At 34.8% G+C, this 18650-nt stretch overlaps 1 protein-coding gene across 4 annotated transcripts in view; it reads right to left on the bottom strand.

Annotated features, from left to right (window-relative positions):
- Window positions 1-2209: 2209 nt before the first annotated feature.
- Window positions 2210-18650, bottom strand: part of ZNF326 (zinc finger protein 326) — a 33988-nt gene continuing 17547 nt past the window's right edge. For all 4 annotated transcript variants that reach the window (XM_017544103.2, XM_017544101.2, XM_017544105.2 and 1 more), the window contains 6 exons: window positions 17720-17831; window positions 13452-13599; window positions 12440-12539; window positions 10032-10162; window positions 8550-8645; window positions 2210-3377 (listed from right to left, as the gene is read on the bottom strand). In XM_017544103.2, the coding sequence (XP_017399592.1) occupies window positions 3039-3377; window positions 8550-8645; window positions 10032-10162; window positions 12440-12539; window positions 13452-13599; window positions 17720-17831 (926 nt within the window). In that variant the 3' untranslated portion in view covers window positions 2210-3038. The remainder of the gene's footprint in view (window positions 3378-8549; window positions 8646-10031; window positions 10163-12439; window positions 12540-13451; window positions 13600-17719; window positions 17832-18650) is intronic.

The raw sequence follows: 18650 nt of genomic DNA, 5'->3' as shown, positions 1-18650 counted from the left end.
CACATGGACACAGGGAGGGGAGCATCATACACTGGGGTCTGTCGGGGGGAAACAGGGGAGGGACAGCAGGGGGTGGGGAGTTGGGGAGAGATAGCATGGGGAGAAATGCCAGATATAGATGATGGGGAGGAAAGAAGCAAAACACACTGCCATGTGTGTACCTATGCAACAATCTTGCATGTTCTTCACATGTACCCCAAAACCTAAAATGAAATAAAATATATATTACAAAAAAACAACAAAAGAAGAAATGATCATGACTTGAACTGGGTTGGCTGCAGTGGAGGTAAAAGAGTGGGCAGATAAATTTTGGAAGTAGAACAGAGAGACTTTTTGATACTGGAGGTAGTAAAGTGGTAAAAAGGGAAGAATACAGGATAGTTCCTAGGCATGAGGCTTAAACAACTGTGTAGTTTATACAGAAATTTCTTTGGTTATTTAGAACTACGCATCTCACTTTATAATAGAGAAAACAAGTAATACCTGGAAAACAGAGGTTGAAAGGTGTTTAAGGTCTTATATAAATCCTTATTACAAAAGCAATGAAAATATAAACACTAAGGATCACAAAAACTAACCTGCCTATAAACTGCCCAACTACAAATTATCCAGTAGGAAATACATGAATTTGAGTTTCTGAATTAAGCACAGTAACAAAATACACTTGTATTAATACCTTGCTAATCAGCTAGTCTGGATAAAGGCTCATGCATCTAACAACAACAAAAAAAAAACTACTACTTAGATTTCTTTCCTCTCATTCTAAAACATTTACCCAGTTTAGAGAGGATTCTTGTTACATATTCTTCTTTCCAAAAGTTTCCAATCCCAATCAGATTACCAGACATTCTTTTTTAAAAAAATCACTCAACTTAGTAACAAAAGAACCAAATACTAATAACCTAGAGGAATTTATTATGCTTTTATCTTAGCCCTTCCACAATTTTTTTTTTTTTTCAGACAGAATTCCGATCTCAGCTCACTGCAACCTCTACACGCCAGGTTCAAGCGATTCTCCTGCCTCAGCTTCCCAAGTGGCTGGGATTATAAGCACACACCACCATGTCTGGCTAATCTTTGTATTTTTAATAAAAACAAGGTTTCACCATGTTGGTCAGGCTGGTCTCAAACTCCTGATCTTGTGATCCACCCACCTCGGCCTCCCAAAGTGCTGGGATTACAGCCGTGAGCCACCATGACTGGTCCAAATATTTTTAAATAAAGGAAAAACAAGAAGATAACAAGTCCTATTATCTTTAAAATTTGAACTCCTAAACAAGGCTTTCTGAAGCCTGTTAAGTAAATACAGATTCCTAGATAGGATCCAAATTTCACTAGTCTTCAACTAACCTTCTCTTATTCAGCACCAAATCCCTAAAATTAGATACAAGTATCTTTTGGATATTCCTAGCTTAAAGGTAGGCAAACCTAGTTCACCTAAAAAAAAAAAAAAAACTTTATTGGTCCAGAAAGTCTAGTTTTAAAAGCCTTATTTTATACAAAAAGATAAATTATCTGTGGGATTCTACAAATGTTCATACATTCACCCACTTACTTATAATTTGATATAACCATACATTTATCCATCAGATGCCTCAAAACTTTGAGAAGCTAATTTCACTGAAATATAGCCCCCTAGGCCAGGCATAGTGGCTCACACCTGTAATCCCAGCACTTCGGGAGGCGACGACAGGCAGATCACTTGAGCGCAGAAGTTCGAGACCAGCCTGAACAACATGGTAAAGCCCCATCTCTACAAAAGCTACAAAAATTAGCTGGGCATGGTGGCTCACACTTAACAGTCCCAGCTACTTGGGAGGCTGAAGTTGGAGGATCACTTGAGCCCAGGGGGTTGAGGTTACACTGCACTCCAGTCAGGGCAACAGAGCTAGACCCAGTCTAAAAATAAAATAAAATAAAATACAGCCTCCGCTCTCAAAAAAGGCCAAAGTAAAGATTAAAAAAAATAAGAGCACTACTTTTTAGTGACAGAGATTTTTTTTTAAAATAAATGATTTCAGAATAGATCCTCTATCAAACTCATATTCCCTTTTTAAATGTGTAGGTGTGTAAGCCACAAAAAGTGATTTTTTAAAGAGGATAGAAATATCTGAAAGAGAAATAATTCTTTAAAAAGTAAAGTTTGCTTCTTGGTTCTTCAGCCAAAAATAGACATGACAAAAGAACTAACACAACCACAGAAAACTTATTCGTATTCAAATGTATTTTCAGGAAGACGTCAAGATTTGACACAGGTACAGAGAAAAGCAACAAACTAAAACAAATATAAATAAGGTCAGCTACAGACTGACCTCTACTTGAAATGTGTTTTTAAAAAAATTTTTTTAGTCCTACTTTTTAAAAATATGATTGAGAAATTTTTTTTTAATTCAAGTCTTCTTAATTGATTTAAAATACTTGTGAACTGAACTCATATATTAAGGCAAATTTTGATGTTAAATACTCATTTAATCGATGAACTCTGTTTCATTTAAATTGCTAATCCAGGGAGAAAGTTTTTGTAAAAAACATTTTATTGCTACAAAGAGAAACATGGTCACAAAAAGCCTTTAAGCGTATCTTAACGCAAATTACTATTCAATGTCAATGCAGTAAAAAAATACACAGAGCACAAAATACTTGCCCAGTTTATATCTTCTAGGGTAAGTATTCAAAAAATTAATGCACACTTGAATATTCACTCCCAAGAGCAGCATTTAAGATAAAATGATTAGAATAGATATACTAACAATACACATTTGTTATCCTTAACATCAACAAAGTAATAAAAATTAAGCTTAAAAATCATACAAACAATTTATCGGATCTAAGTTTGGTAGCTATAAAAACTAAACTAAAATAGTTTTACCTTCATTTTATTAAACAAATGTCAAACATTTAGAAATTATATAAAACAAATTTTAATATGTGGAATGCATGCAACATGGGTGTTAATTCATTTTAAGCTATTAAATTTCTTACCCTTTTTTACATTAGAAGAGAAATGTAAAGCTCCGTTTAAATCTAATACCTTGTATTTAATTTTCTTCAGGTTGCTCAACAGGAAAGTCAGCAGGTTCCTCCTTTGCTGTTTCTTCCTCAACGTCCTCTACTTCCCCCACCCCCTCTACTTCTCCCACTGCCCCTGCTTCCCCCTCTTCCCCCACTCCCTCTACATTTTCTTCACCTTCGATTCCTCCTTCTCTCACTTCCTCTACTTCTTCCACTTCCTCTGCTTCCCCCACTTCCTCTGCTTCTTCTTCCTCCTCTTCATCTTCCTCTTCTTCAATAGGTTCATCAATCTTCTCTTCATCCTCCTCATCTCCCTCTATTTGCTGATCCTGAGAATGGTCTTGAATTTCAAAAGGATTCTCACCCTAAAAATGTGAGAAATGAGTTTTAAAATCAGCACATTCATTGTTACATGACATGGCAAGTGAAATTTTTACTTTCCATATCATGAGGAATAAATACCATTTTGAAACTTTTTATTTTAAATTATAACAAATTCATTAAGTATTTGTTGAGTGTCCATTTCATACCAATGTGCATATATAAATGAAGCCATTACTTTATACTCCATAAATTGGAATAAAGGTCATATTTTCCTCTTAACTATATTTCTAAAATCATATATATATATATGACAAAGGCAAGTGTGGTTTTTGGTAGAAACAAAAGAGATGATGCAAAGATGTATATTTTACTACTTATATGAGTATTTAATGTTACAGAATCTCTGAAAAACTCAAATGAAAATCAGGTACCTTGTTTTATGTACTATAACATGCCTTATTTCTACTTTTAAAAAAAGTAGACAAACCTCTCAGTAAACATTCACAGGTACAACTTTATTTTAACATATTAATTCTTGAATTATATATCTGGATCAATCTCATATAAATTTGACCGTATCAGAAGGCCATATTAATGTAGTAAGAAATGAAGTAACAGTCGAGAGTATTAAACAGGAAAATATTAAGACTGGCACTATCCTTTAAGATGAATGGCACAGGAATGTGCAGGATGAAGCAGAGAACCAAAAGAAGAAATACTAGTGAGGAGGCTACTCTAATAGCCCAGACCAGGAAAATGTAAAAGATGTGGTGACATTATTAATGGAACAGGTAAATTACAATCACTATTCTAATGGAAAGGAAAAGGGGAAGAAGTGTGTATATGCTATTAATATATATAACTTCAGATATCTAGATGTCTAATAGGCAGCTATAAGTTTGCAACTCAAAAGAGAGGAAAGTTCAAAGTAAGATATTTAAATTTGTGAATTGCCTGCTTGCACAGAGTGCATGGTGAAGTGAGGGTCTTAAATGGGAAAGCCCTGGAATGGGACTGGTGGATTAAGTAGAAAAAAGGGCTGGAATAAAAACCCTAGGAAGATGCCTATACTGTACATGGGGACAGAAATTAGAAATGAAGGAACACTTGGTGCAGGAGGAAACCCAGGACTATCTGGGAAAAGAGTTTCAAGAGTGATAGATCAACAGTGTCAAATGACATAAAAATAAATAAAAAGGAGAAAGCAATTGGCAAAGGTCACTAGAGTTGATCACTATTACAAAATGAGAGTTATTGAAGATTTACTGTACTATCCCCTTATTTTCCTATGTTTAAAATGATCATATGTTAAAATGTATTAAAGGTCACTAGATTTGATAATGGTATCATTAGTAATCTTAGGAAGAGCAGTTTCAAAAGTATGATGTGAGAGTTAGACAACAGCAATTGTCCAAGAATGTATCTTTAAATTTCCTATGAAGCTGTCGAAAACCACAGGCCCTAGTTCCAATACCCTCAGATTTTCATTTAGTCTGCACTGGAGCTCTTGCTGAAAGCACAAATTCCTGGATTAATCTCAGACCACCTGAATCAAACTTTCCAGGGGTAAAGTTTGGTAACTTGCACATTTAAGAAGCATTTTGGGGCAAAAATTAGCTGGGTGTGGTAGTGCATGCCTGTAGACATAGCTACCCGGGAGGCTGAGGCAGGAGAATCTTTTGAACCTGGCAGGTGGAAGTTGCAGTGAGCCAAGACCGCGCCACTGCACTCCAGACTGGGCAACAGAGTCAGACTGCATCTCAAAAAAAAAAAAAAAAAAAAGGGCAGCATTTCAGGAGGTATTTATCAGCAAAGTTTGGGAAACCCTAATTCAGAAAGCCTAAAAAAGGGCTTAGGCAGCTTTTTATTTGTTTTAGCCTCACGGGTAACTGAGCACATTCCTTTGGTTGAGAAGGAAAGAGTGAATAATAAGAGAGCAAGTGAAGAGCACGTGCAAAGTAAACTACCATTTCAAGAACGCTGGGAAGAGATGAGATGATAAAATAGGGTGGGCCAAAATCTAGGAAAAGCTAAGTCATTTTTAGTTTAGGGAACTCATAAGCATGTCTATTTGTGGAAAACTAGGGGAAAAAAAAAGGAAAAAAATCAGATGCAAGTAAGTGAAGAAATAATGATGAAATAAAGACACAAATGAAGGGCAAAGAAGATTCTTCCTCACAGATAATAAAGGTGAAGGAAAGATATATCTAAGGCAGAAATGTGAACACTTACTGAATTCACATCTAATTGTCTCAATCTCCCTAATGCAAGAGAAGAAATAAGAATACGGTTAGTAACTGAGTGTGGTGGTGTGTGCCTGTAATCCCAGCTACTAGAGAGGCTGAGGTAGAAGAATGGCTTAAACCCAGGATTTCAAGGCTGCAGTGAGCTATTATCGCACCATTGCACTCCAACCTGGGCAACACAATGAGATTCTATCTTAAAATATATATATACATATATATATATATATATGTATATATATATACGTATATATATATATATACGTATATATATATACGTATATATATACATATATGTGTATATATATACGTATATATATATACGTATATATATACGTATATATATATACGTATATATATACATATATATATATATGTATATAAGAATATGGGAAGCAAAGAGAGCATGAATGAAATCTGAGATGGGAAGTTATTAAACGTTGGAAGAGTCACTATAGAAAACACATTACACTGGTAGTTATTAAGTAAAATTATTGTGAATTGAGTGAAAATCTGGGAATGATTCCATATTTTTTAGCAAGACAAACAATAAAGCTAACCATAGCGCTAGAACAAATAAGGAATTTTGGATCAGTAGCATTCCCTACCGAAAGGGGTGATTATGAATGCCTAGAACAGGGAGTTAAAGTTAAGGCAGAACAGGATGATACAGTTGGAGAATTAGGAGAAACTGATGAACTGATTATCTCGATGGGGACAAAGTATTTGTTGTTGTTGTTGTTGTTGTTGTTGTTTTTCCTGTCTTCCCTGCTGTCTCTCTAAGGAACAAAGATTTAAAAGGGCATTTTGTCAGACTGAGAGCACTTGACAGTGGAGTTTTAAGCCATGACCAGAGCTGACCATGAGCAGAGGATGTTCCAGGGAATGGCAACAGGGAAGGGAGCAGAGAGGCATGCTCAACAAAGGGTCATTCTTGAGTAATGTGATCTGAGTGCTTCTTGATTTTTCACATGCATATAAATCAACAGGGATCTTGTTAAAATGAAGATTCTTATTCAGTAGACCTGGGTATGACCCAAAATTCTGCATTTCTAATGACATTGGCATCCCAGGTGATGCCAATACTGAACCACAGATCACATTCTGAGTAGCAAAGTTCTAGAGGAGTTCTCAGTTCAGGTGAGTTCTTTACAACATGTACATGAGCAGAATACTCCCACAAGTGACGTCTCCCATTCCATGAAGTGACTGGACTGTGTAACTTGAAAACACTATATGGAAATTCTAATTTTGCATTCTTCCCTCATTAAATATTATCTTCATACATCAATAAAAACCACTGACTTCTCAAAAGTTTATGACAAAGCAAGAATAAAAATCTAATTTTCCTTCTTTAGCTACGATGCTTCTTTTTGATGCCATGCCTCCCATAAAATTGGATTTCAATTCAGGGCTGCATTCATTTTTTTAAAGTAGTGTCAAGAATATAGTAAACAGTGACAAATACTAACGACTATTAGATTAACAAATTAGAAAATAGGCCTCTAAGGAACAAACCAAAAGAACTGGTATTATTTAGCTTAGAAAGCACTGGCAGAGGGACAATTTAATGGACATTAAATATATATCAGCTTTTCTTCACAGAGTAGCTGTTAATAGTCACAATAGCCAAAATAAACACTTCTTTAATCTAAACTTACTAATGTAAATTACACACTTGTAAATCTTCAACACAACAGCTCTCTTCAGTGGAGAATAATGATTTTAAGGTAGGTATTATTTTGTAAAGACTGAAAAACTAACTTCTATCAGACCAGTGTGGGTATTATAAGAGATGTAAAAACAGGACAAAACCAAAAGACTAACCTCTAAAATTTATTTCTATTAATTTCCCGAATCATAGTAAATTCTCATTTGTATAATATTTATAATAAATTTTATGTAAAGATGGATTCAAGCCATAATATGGCAAAAACCCTGAGAAGTAAAGCGGGCCAGGTAGCCGGGCGTGGTGGCTTACGCCTGTAATCCCAGCACTTTGGGAGGCTGAGGCAGGCAGATCATGAGGTCAAGAGATCAAGACCATCCTGGCCAACATGGTGAAACCTCGTCTCTACTAAAAAATACAAAAATTAGCTGGGCGTGGTGGCGCACGCCTATAGTCCCAGCTACTCAGGAGGCTGAGGCAGGAGAATTGCTTGAACCCAGGAGGTGGAGACTGCAGTGAGCCAAGATTGCACCACTGCACTCCAGCCTGGCACCTGGCAACAGAGCAAGACTCTGTCTCAAAAAAAAAAAGGGGGGGGGGGGGGGAGGGCAGGTATATATCCAATCGTTCACATATGAGTTTCCTAACATTAGAAGTAAACCTCTCTTCTCCTGCCCTCCAAATTCCATGAGATTCCTTCTTCTGGAACAATATATCTAATCTTCCTGCTACCCTCCAACTTTTATCCAAGGAAAAGGAATGATTTATCAATTAGTATGCTTGGAAGAAAAAACTGGTGTACACAACTCAATCCCTTCTGGGTGCCCTCGTTGGGGTCTTTCTAGTGACAGAAAAGGTACATTCTAGTCTGTTCTATGCCATGTGGCAAACTAGGAGAAGCCTGCTGATTGTCCATCTTGGCCAGTAACAGAAGTTGGGGGCATCTAAGTCTACCTAATTTATAAGTGAAATATTGAAGTCCAGAGCAACCACATATCTAAGGTAACTTCTCCAAGTCAATTTTTTCTTAAATCAAGAATAAAGCTGGTATTTTGATTTTCTATTGAATCCTTATGTATTTCTCATTTGATTCAGAGCTACAAAGGTGGTAAGAGAGGAATCACTGCTCCCATTTGGCCAATCTCAACAATTGGAAAAATTGTTTTATCTATATGTAAGATATTGAGTAAAATTCTTCTTAATATGTTATACTATATTCAAGTATCACAAAAGGTTACTATGTCACCAGTTAATCATTGCAATACAATATTATTGAAAAGGCTTTTGCCCTAAAATCTTACCTTAACAAAACGTTCATATCGTGCCTTCACTATTGGATTATTTAAAATGCTTGTAGCAGTCAAGACACTCTCTCTTTTTATTTGTTCCTTATAAGCCTATAAAAAACAGAACACACGGAGAGTACTTGAAAACCATGCCATGAAAAATATTTCCATAATTAAAGCAGCATTTCATGCTCAAACCCCTAGATTTAAATCATTAATTTTCTTACAAACTACAGAGCAACAGCAACTACAGTGACCACAACCTAAACCTATGAATTAAAACAATGAAGATTCAAGTCAATCAGTTGCAACAGAAAACACTCAGTCCCCCAAATCTATAAGTCTAGATTCTACTAGACAGCTGCCTTCTCTTCTTTCCCCTCCACATCTGCCTCCCCAGACCCCAACTATTAATTTTCATGCTCTCAAAAAATAAAGAATATTTTTTCATACTACAAGGGTATCTAGTCTTCCTCTAGACTGTAGTTATTTTAAGACTATTATACAGAGGAAGAAAGGTAACAATATAGAATGTCTAATTGCCAAAATGATGTCAAGGGGATATTAAGAGAAGAAAAAGACAAAGATTAAGAAAAGACTGTATGTGTTCAAAAATGCCTGAAGAAGTCTGAGTTAAATGAGGTTCACTTCAATACAAAATACAAATTTAAGACTTGGGTATGTACTATTTAAAATTTAAGGCTTTAATAATTGAGCCTTTAAATATGCTTTTCAAACCAACCAGTTACCCACAATATAAACATTTGTGTTGTCTGAACTAAAACCTGATTAAATAAAACCAACCAAGCCAATAGAAAAGTATAAATATACTAATCAAAAAAAGGTAAATTTTTCAGGGATAGTCTACTAAAAAATGTAACAATAGATGCTAGTTGGTAATTCTGTTTTTAAATGTATTTTTCCCAACCATCAGAAAAATGTATCAGTAATAACCAAATCTTTCTTTCTTATTCTAAAACACACACACACACACACACACACACACTCTCTCTCTCTCTCTCTCTCTCTCTCTCCCTCTCTCTCTCTCTCTCTCTCTCTCTCTCTCACAGAACTGTTGTTTTGGACTTTAAAAAAAAGTTAAAACAACAGTTCAACAAAAGCTATGATTTCCTGAATGCTTACCATTACCAGGCACTATTTTAACTGCCTTATATGTTTCAGTTAATCTAATTCTTTAAAAAAATCAGCTAAGAGTAGAGTGATCATCTACCCTAATTTTACAGATAAGGAAACTTAGACAAAAAAGAAAGGCTAACTTGCTTGCTTAATACATGTTATAGACTGAACAAATCAGGGAGTCTTACTCCAGGGCTCACAATCTTAACCAATATGTACTACACTGACTCTCTTGAGTATAATTAGTTATTTCCAAATAAGACTGGTAAATTGATAAAACTGCAGATAGGTGGAAAACTATGGCCAAAGAACAATAAAAAATTGATGGATAATCCAGCTTAAGACAGACCAAAATTTTACCTGCTTCCCTTTGATATGATCAGGAGATTTTAAGTGCTGCTGAACTGAACTATGTAAAGCAGGGATATACACACTGCAAGCACTGCAGTGAACTGTCTCTACTTTCATCATGTGATCATCTGCAGTAACACCTACAAAAGACATCCAATTATTAAAGAAATGATTCATATATTATTTCTGATCAATGAAGTTTTTACTACTTAGTTTCCATGATTATTTATACCCCTTCCTCCAAAATAAATCAGGGTATATAGGTTTATGTTGAGTATTTCTATCACATCTCATAAATCAGTATAAGTAGATTTAAAAATACATAGCTAACTAATTAAAATTATTAACATATGAATTACATCACAGTTCCTAATCATGTTAAACAACCATGCTCTGAGACCTGTATATTCATCCTCCCAAAACTATAATACAAAGGAAAACAAATGTTGATTTTACAGTAAAATAAGAATTTTCATGATTATGAATGTGGATGAGTAAGGAAAAGGCGAAAGGATGTCAAAACTAGATTCGTAAGGAACAAAGGTATTCTCGATCTTGCAAATGCTGACTGGGGTTTATTACAGATTAAGGTATAAATATATGCAAGGGAAGAGTGAGAGAAAATGGTACTTTCTGCAAGTTAGTACGACTGGAACAGAGAATAAAAAAGAGAATAAGGATGAAAATAAAAAAAAAAGAAGGGCCTAAATAATAAAGAGCTTTATGTGCTCTTTATTATTATTATTATTATTATAGGAATTTGAATTTTAACCTGGAGAGGATGAGGAGCCACTGAAAGTTCCTGAAGTGATGAGATCATGTAGTAAAATCATAAGAAAAACTGGAAGTAAGGGAACTATGTCAGAAATACTACAATTGTTAAGACAACAGAGAAGGATCTGAACAAATGCAGTATTTAAAGGAAAGGTAAAGAAACAGATTTGTGGCTGGGCGCGGTGGCTCAAGCCTGTAATCCCAGCACTTTGGGAGGCCGAGGCGGGTGGATCACGAGGTCAAGAGATCGAGACCATCCTGGTCAACATGGTGAAATCCCGTCTCTACTAAAAATACAAAAAATTAGCTGGGCATGGTGGTGCGTGCCTGTAATCCCAGCTACTCAGGAGGCTGAGGCAGGAGAAATGCCTGAACCCAGGAGGCGGAGGTTGCGGTGAGCCGAGATCGTGCCATTGCACTCCAGCCTGGGTAACATGAGTGAAACTCCGTCTCAAAAAAAAAATAAAATAAAAATAAAAAATAAAAAAATAAAAAAAAAAAGAAAGATTTGTTAAATATTTAAAAGATAGAATTGATGTTATCAATTGATCAGTGCTATAGATACAGTAAGGAAAAAGTACCTAGAATAACTCTCTACTTCTGGCTTTGGTAGGTGGTGCAGGCCCTTTTCAAGATACAGAAAAGAGATAATTGTGAGGTTTTGTTTTGCTTTCTTTGTAAAGTAGGATATGCTCAAGGAGATAATAAATATTTTGGGTATGCTGATTTTGTGTAACTGCTGTAGAGATGTCAGTAAGCAGTTAGATGTGTGAGACTAGAGCTCAGAAGAAAGATCTGTGCTAGAAATATAGACGTATAAGTAATCAACATCTAGATAGTAACTTAAGCTCTGTAAGCAAGTGAATGCATTAGTAAACAATAAAAAAGGAGATGGTAATGGGGCTAATGACAAGAGTACTGAGAAACATCGAATTCTAAAAGATTAGCAGAGAAAGCATAAAGACTAAAAAAATGACAAAAGGTTAAAGAGTATATTAGGCCAGTGAAGTGCCACAGACACAAAGGAAGAAAAATTATTCATAAATAATAGTAAAAAATGTTACAGAAGATAATGATTCAAAAGAACTTAGGGAAGGCGGTGTTGGTAACTTCTGTCAGAGCAGTTTCAGTAAACTAAGGGTAGTAGAAAGTTGTTTAATGGGCTTAATTTAATACATGGGAGATAAAGAAGCAGAGACTAGTGTGGGTTATGCTTAAAGAAGCATTGTTATTTCAAAAGAAGAAGAAAGGTTTCAGGAGAACTAGTGTCTGTTTTTCTTTCCTTTTATTCCTTTTGTTGGCTGTTTTGTTTTTGTTTTTGTTTTAAGTAAAAGCATATTTACAAACTCCAAAAATGGAATCAAAAGAAAAAGAAGACTAAAAAACAGAAGAGTTCATAACTTGAATTTAGGGAGAAGGAATAGGAGAAACAGAGGACAGAGAGAAGTGTCTTTCATCTAGAGGAAAAGGTAACTTTTCCTCTGAAACTTAAGTGAAGGAAGTAATGGTAGGTAGTGATAAATTTGTAAGCATGAGAACAGGAAGTCAACGAAGTTCACTGATGGCTAACATTTATATTTAAACAGGTTATGATATATTAAAATGCATGTAAAATTTTTAAATAATTTGTTTTAAATATTTACCTTCCATAACATCTTTTTCAATTATTTTGACTACTTCTGTTTGATTATTTGTCTGTTGCTTACGAATAGATGTTTTCTTGAATTTATTCACCATACACTCCTAGAAAACAAAACATAAAGAATCCAAATATTTTTCAATGAGCACTTAGTATAATGCTTAGCACTATGTTCATTCTATGAAAGATGCAGTATCTGCTATGTAAGAATTAATATCTTTTCTCAAGGAGCTTACAATTTAGTTGAAAAGATAATCATAAAATACTAGGAACCTACAAAAATTATACATTTTTCAAAGTATATTTTAAGCATATACAGAAAGAGATCAAAAGGAGCCAGAATATTTAAGTGGTCTTCTCAGAGTAGGTGGGTATTTAAGTTAGGACACACAGAAACCCATTCAGGGAATACATTACAGAAAAAATGTTAATTAAGGGTCATAGTTCTATGAAGATTACAGTGGTCTGGATAATCACTGTATTTCTTTCCAATAATTCCATCTCTTCTGTCCAAATTAATTGTATGTTCAATTAGCAGTCCAGCTCAAGCCCCTTCTTTAAGCATTCTTTAACATTCCCAACTGTCTTTCCCTTTACCAAACCCCTACAGTACTTCAGAATTCCTGGCATTGCCACTTAACAGTCATTTAGCTACTCTGAGCATAATCATTCATGGTAAAAATGAGCTGTTTTAAGGCTCAACTGAAATAATGAATGAATGTATCTAGCATAACTCCAATTAATGGATGACAGCTGACTCTACATCAATAAAGTTGTTAAAGAACACCTCAACCAGAAACAGCTGTGAAAAATGTAATAATTTCTGAAATAAAAAATCCAAACTCTATTATAGAGGAATTCACAGCAATTCTGGGTTAATTTTAAAACAACTCTTTCTTTAAATTGTAAATTAAAATTTTAGGAATATAAAATGTGAGAGATGGGGAAAGTGAAAAATGAAATCTTAAGAAATTCACATCAATAAAATGCTTCTCATTTCAAAAACAGCTACTTACATGCAAAAACTCCATAACTACTTTATCAAATTTAGTTTGTTTCTGTATATGATCTAATGTTTCCTGATGTGAAGAACTTTCCAGATGCAGTTCAATGTCTTTCTCTTCAAATGTTCGAAATTTACAAAATGAACATGTAAATGCCATTCTATAAGACAAAAAAAAGTCTTCCTTCAAATATTACTTTATTCACTTATAACAAGTTCACAAGAATATACCATTGAAACTAATTTTATCAACATAAATTATTTCCTTTCTTCCATTTTATGACTGAATTAAAATTAGCTTAAATTCCAAAAAAAAAAAAATAGTATTTCTTTAAGTACTTATTTAGACAGCACAGTCATTTTACCACTTTGCATTTCTGGCCCACCTTGGAGCTTCCACGTAGGAAAAATGGAAGCAGTGGATATATAAATTATCTACTTCAAGCCTAGACCAATTAAAAAGCCAAAGCAAACCTCAAGAAGTATCAAGTTCCAAAGTTCTGTAACATTTTACATGTTGTTTCATCCTCAAGCTTCTAAACCACTGGTAGTATCAACAAAGTAAAGTGGCACATCATCAGACAATCATAATTCACCCCTATGGAATTCTTAGGTGATCAAAAGTCTTGCCTTCTAATGACCACTTCACTTCAGGATAACTAATAGGCCTGGAATGGACAAATGCATACATCTGCAAGCTCAAGAGCCACTCCAGAATGAACTGTCCCACTTGTTTTTTGCTTTTTGTTTTTATTTTTTTTTGAGATGGAGACTTGTTCTGTTGCCCAGGCTGGAGTGGAGTGGTGAGATCTCAGCTCACTGAAACCTCCACCTCCTGAGTTCAAGAGATTCTCTCACGTCAGCCTCCCAAGTACCTGGGACTACAGGCATGCACAACCACACACACTAATTTTTGTATTTTTAGTAGAGGCGGGGTTTTTTTCATATTGGCCAGGCTGAACTCAAACTTCTGACCTCAGGTGATCAACCTGCCTCAGCCTCCCAAAGAGCTGGGATTACCGGTGTGAGCCACTGCACAGAGCATAATTGTTTCTATCTTCTGTTATTTTCTTTTCCTTGAATTATGCTAGCAGTCACATAACTGGTTTCTGTTTCTAGTCCCCATTTTCTAATTAATTATTTGCAATGCTATCAGATTTACTTTCCTAGTTGAGAATATAAGCTCTGGAGCCAACTGCTGAGTTCATATCCTAATTCCATTTTGTGATCTTGGGCAAGTTACTTGACTTCTCTGGGCCTTGGTTTTCTTACATTGAGATGAGAACGCTCACAGATGTGTTATGAGGATTTTTAAAAATACATATAAAGCAAATAAATACATATAAATACAAATACTTCTACAGCCCTTAGAACAGTTCCTAACACACAATTATTCAATTAGTTATTGTTACTTCCTATAGGAGGTAAGAGAACATTACTCCTCAAAGGGCTTCATTAGCTCCTTAAGCCTCAAAAAACAAAGACAAAAATGTTTTCAGCTGGCACCCAGGAAATTTCCTAATCTCTCCTTCTTGGCTTTACTCACCAATTCCTTTAACAATATCTGGCATATAGCATGTCTTCATTAAATGTTTAAATTAGATTATACCTTTCGCCCCACTAGTCACTTCAACCTACACTGCTTTCAATTTCTAAATATCAATAACACATTCCTATTTATTTGCTTTTATGTAAAACCATGGCCTCTACCTGGGCTTCCTCTCACAACTCCTCCTGTAACCCTGCCATTCCCAGATCAACACAAATACCACTTCCATCATCGTAGCCTCCCCTGATTTCCCTGCACGCTTATTTATTTATTTTTTGCTCTGTTGCCCAGGTTGGAGTGCAGTGGCGCAATCTTGCTCTGTTTCCCAGGCTAGGGTGCAGTGGCATGATCTCAACTCACTGCAACCTCCACCTCCCAAGCTCAATCGATCCTCCCACCTCAGCCTCCCAAGTGGCTGGGACCACAGGCACCTGTGACCACACCTGGCTAATATTTGTATTTTTTGTAGAGATGAGGTTTCACCATGTTGCCCAAGCTGGTCTTGAACTCCTAGGCTCAAGAAGTCCGCCTCCCCTCGGCCTCCCAAAGTGCTAGAATTACCACACTCAGCTTCCTACACCCTTATTAAGAAGTTATTTCTCATAACACTACATTGTACTTCTCTTCCAGTATCCTTCACCATATACTATTATATGTGTACATCTCTCACACATCCATCTTGTTCTCCCTAGTTTCCCTTAAGGGTAGGTATACACCTTTCCATCCTCTTTATTATGTTGAAAGCATTCAAATATCCAAGGGAAGGAACCTATCACAAGAATAGTGATTTACTCAATCTTGAATCCTCATAACTCAAAGTAAAACTGCTCTAATAAATGAAAATAATTTTAGACTACTTTAAAGAAATTATATCATAAAATAGTGACTTATGAGTTGACATTCTTTTCATTATATCAGATTTATATTTAGAGTTAGAGAAAATAGCTAAATGAAAGTTCAGTTCTTTTTCTCCAAATCACAATTTGTTATATTAACATGAACATATCCAGATCTAAAATTTTTGATAAGAAAAGTACTCGTAGGGCAATTAAATTTAAAAGGTTGCATCTTATAACGTAAAATGATTTTTACATTCCTAGACACTGATAATTTCAATTTATTTCCACACCAAAACCTAACTATGCCTGTTGCTTCTACCAAAAGAAGGAATCACAAGAGATAAGGAGTGGGCAGTACACTCACAAGGACCAAAAATAGTCGTAGTTTTTAAAATTACAACTACTCTTCTTTTTATGGATTGTTTTGTTTAGAGATGAGCTTTTGTCATGTTGCCCAGGTTGGCCTCAAACTTCTGGGCTCAAAGCTTTAAGAAAAATTTTTTTTAAAACTGCTAAATCGCTTTCTAGATTTATAATATTATACTGTCACCAACAATTTATAAGTGTCCTTTGACCATTCCTTAATTAGCAAGTCAAATTTCTCCTTATAACAAAATGGCATACTATTCTTTAAATTTTTAGTTTATTTAAATTACTGTTAAGTTTAAACAATTTCCTTAAAATTATTACTAGCTGTGTTTCCTCATCACATTAAATATTAAACATCCCCATTTTCTTACTTTTCAAAAGAATTTGGGTGATGTTTTAATTTAATTTGGATATTAATAATTTCTCATGTTTATATTTTCCAAGTCTGTTTGCTTTCTTTTCAAATTTTAAGTTTTTATTTAGCCAAATCTGCTCATCATTTCCTTTGTAATTTATTCTATAACTTTTAAGCCTGGGGAAAAAAATCTTCTTGCAGAACATTTTCTTTTTCTTTAATTTCATTTTTTTTTTTACTACATTGATTCCAGGTGGTATATGAGGAGGCTCTAAACTGATTTTTGTTATTTCACTGTTCAACCAATTCCCCTCATTTCTAATATTTTCTTTATTAAATATTATATTCTTCTTTACAGTCTCTTCACAGGCTAATAATTCCAGTATAATAATTAGCTTTGTGTATTATCACATATTTTTAACTATTATAGCTTTTTAATGATTGAATATCCAGAAAAGTCAGTACCTACTCATTTACTTTTCTTCAGAATTTTCTTTGGAATCTGAATTGGCAAGAACTTACATATTTGTAATATTTAGTTCCTGCCCATGAAAATCACTATGATCACTATGTCTCTATACAGTCAAATCTCAGTAACAAGTTGGTTCCCTTTTTTTTTTTATTATTTTTTTTTTGAGACAGAGTTTCGCTCTTGTTACCCAGGCTGGAGTACAATGGCGCGATCTCAGCTCACCACAACCTCCGCCTCCTGGGTTCAGACAATTCTCCTGCCTCTGCCTCCCAAGTAGCTGGGACTACAGGCGTGCGCCACCATGCCCAGCCAAGTTTTGTATTTTTAGTAGAGATGGGGTTTCACCATGTTGACCAGGATGGTCTCGATCTCTTGACCTCGTGATCCACCCGCCTCGGCTTCCCAAAGTGCTGGGATTATAGGCATGAACAAGTTGGTTTCTTTTTAAGAATACTGTTATTTCTGGATATTTTATATTTTTTGGATTGCCATTATGAATATAATGGTTTTTTTCTTATGTTTTCTAAGTAGTGATTACATATAAAATCAAAAATCAAAAGCATTCCTATATATCTGCATCTTTGAACAAGTCTTTTCATTCGAATCTTAAGAAATTTTTCACATTACAATTGATGTGTCTGCCTTTTCTAGGAAATCATTTTTTAATAAGCCTAACATTCTGACTCTAAACACAAACCTGTATCCATCTCCGTATTTCTCACTGTTTTTTTCTCTTCTGCGCCTTTGTTTCTCTCGCCGAGCCTCAATTCGTCGCTTTTCTTCCTCTTCATTTTTAGGATCAGTTTTTGCTAGAATATCATACAAAAAAGTAAAAGCTGAAATTCATTTTCCATTCTCCCTTTCCAATCATCAGTTCATAAAGTACATACTTATAAGGTTTACTTAGTGATTGTAATCTAAAATTGAACTCACCAAAAAAATCAGAGTTTGAGACTGTCTAGTATTTCTGAAGCTTCATTGAATGAACTTCATTCATTTGAATACCATCATAACAAAGAAGTCTGTCATATTTGTCACCTATGTAATTATTTGCTACAGGTTTTTCTTTAAATCTGCTCATTTGTCTTATCTTTATTCTAAGCAATAATGTCCTTATCACCTAAAATCATCTTGGACACCACATACATACTCTGGGAAACACTGACATAACATGGCCCAGCATGAAAATGAAAGTTCGGTAAACACTGGAGAGCCCTGGATACAAGAATTCATGTTCATATTGTAGGAGCTCTCAGAAAATTTGTTAAAATGTATAGTCTCCAAAATAAAACCAAGTTTGTTTTCTTTTTTAAAAAGTTTTTCTATTGTGATAGAATACACAAAACATAAGATTTACTAGTTTAACCATTTAAAAATGTGCAATTCAATGGCATTAAGTACATTCACAAAGTTATGCAACCATCTCCACTATCTAGTTACAGAACTTTTCATCATCCATAAAAGCAGTCACTCCCCATTTCAACCCTAGGGCCCTGGGAACCACTAATCTGCTTTCTGATCTATGGATTTGACTATTCTGGGTATTTCATATAAATGGAATCATCCTGTCTGTTGTCTTTTTTTTTTTTTTTTTTTTTTGGCTTGACTCCTTTGATTTACAAAGTGTC

Source organism: Cebus imitator, unplaced genomic scaffold, assembly GCF_001604975.1.
Source record: "Cebus imitator isolate Cc_AM_T3 unplaced genomic scaffold, Cebus_imitator-1.0 Scaffold166, whole genome shotgun sequence".
Lineage (NCBI taxonomy): Eukaryota > Metazoa > Chordata > Mammalia > Primates > Cebidae > Cebus > Cebus imitator.
The sequence above is the reverse complement of the archived record's forward strand: the minus strand, read 5'-3'. Positions and strand labels throughout refer to the sequence as shown.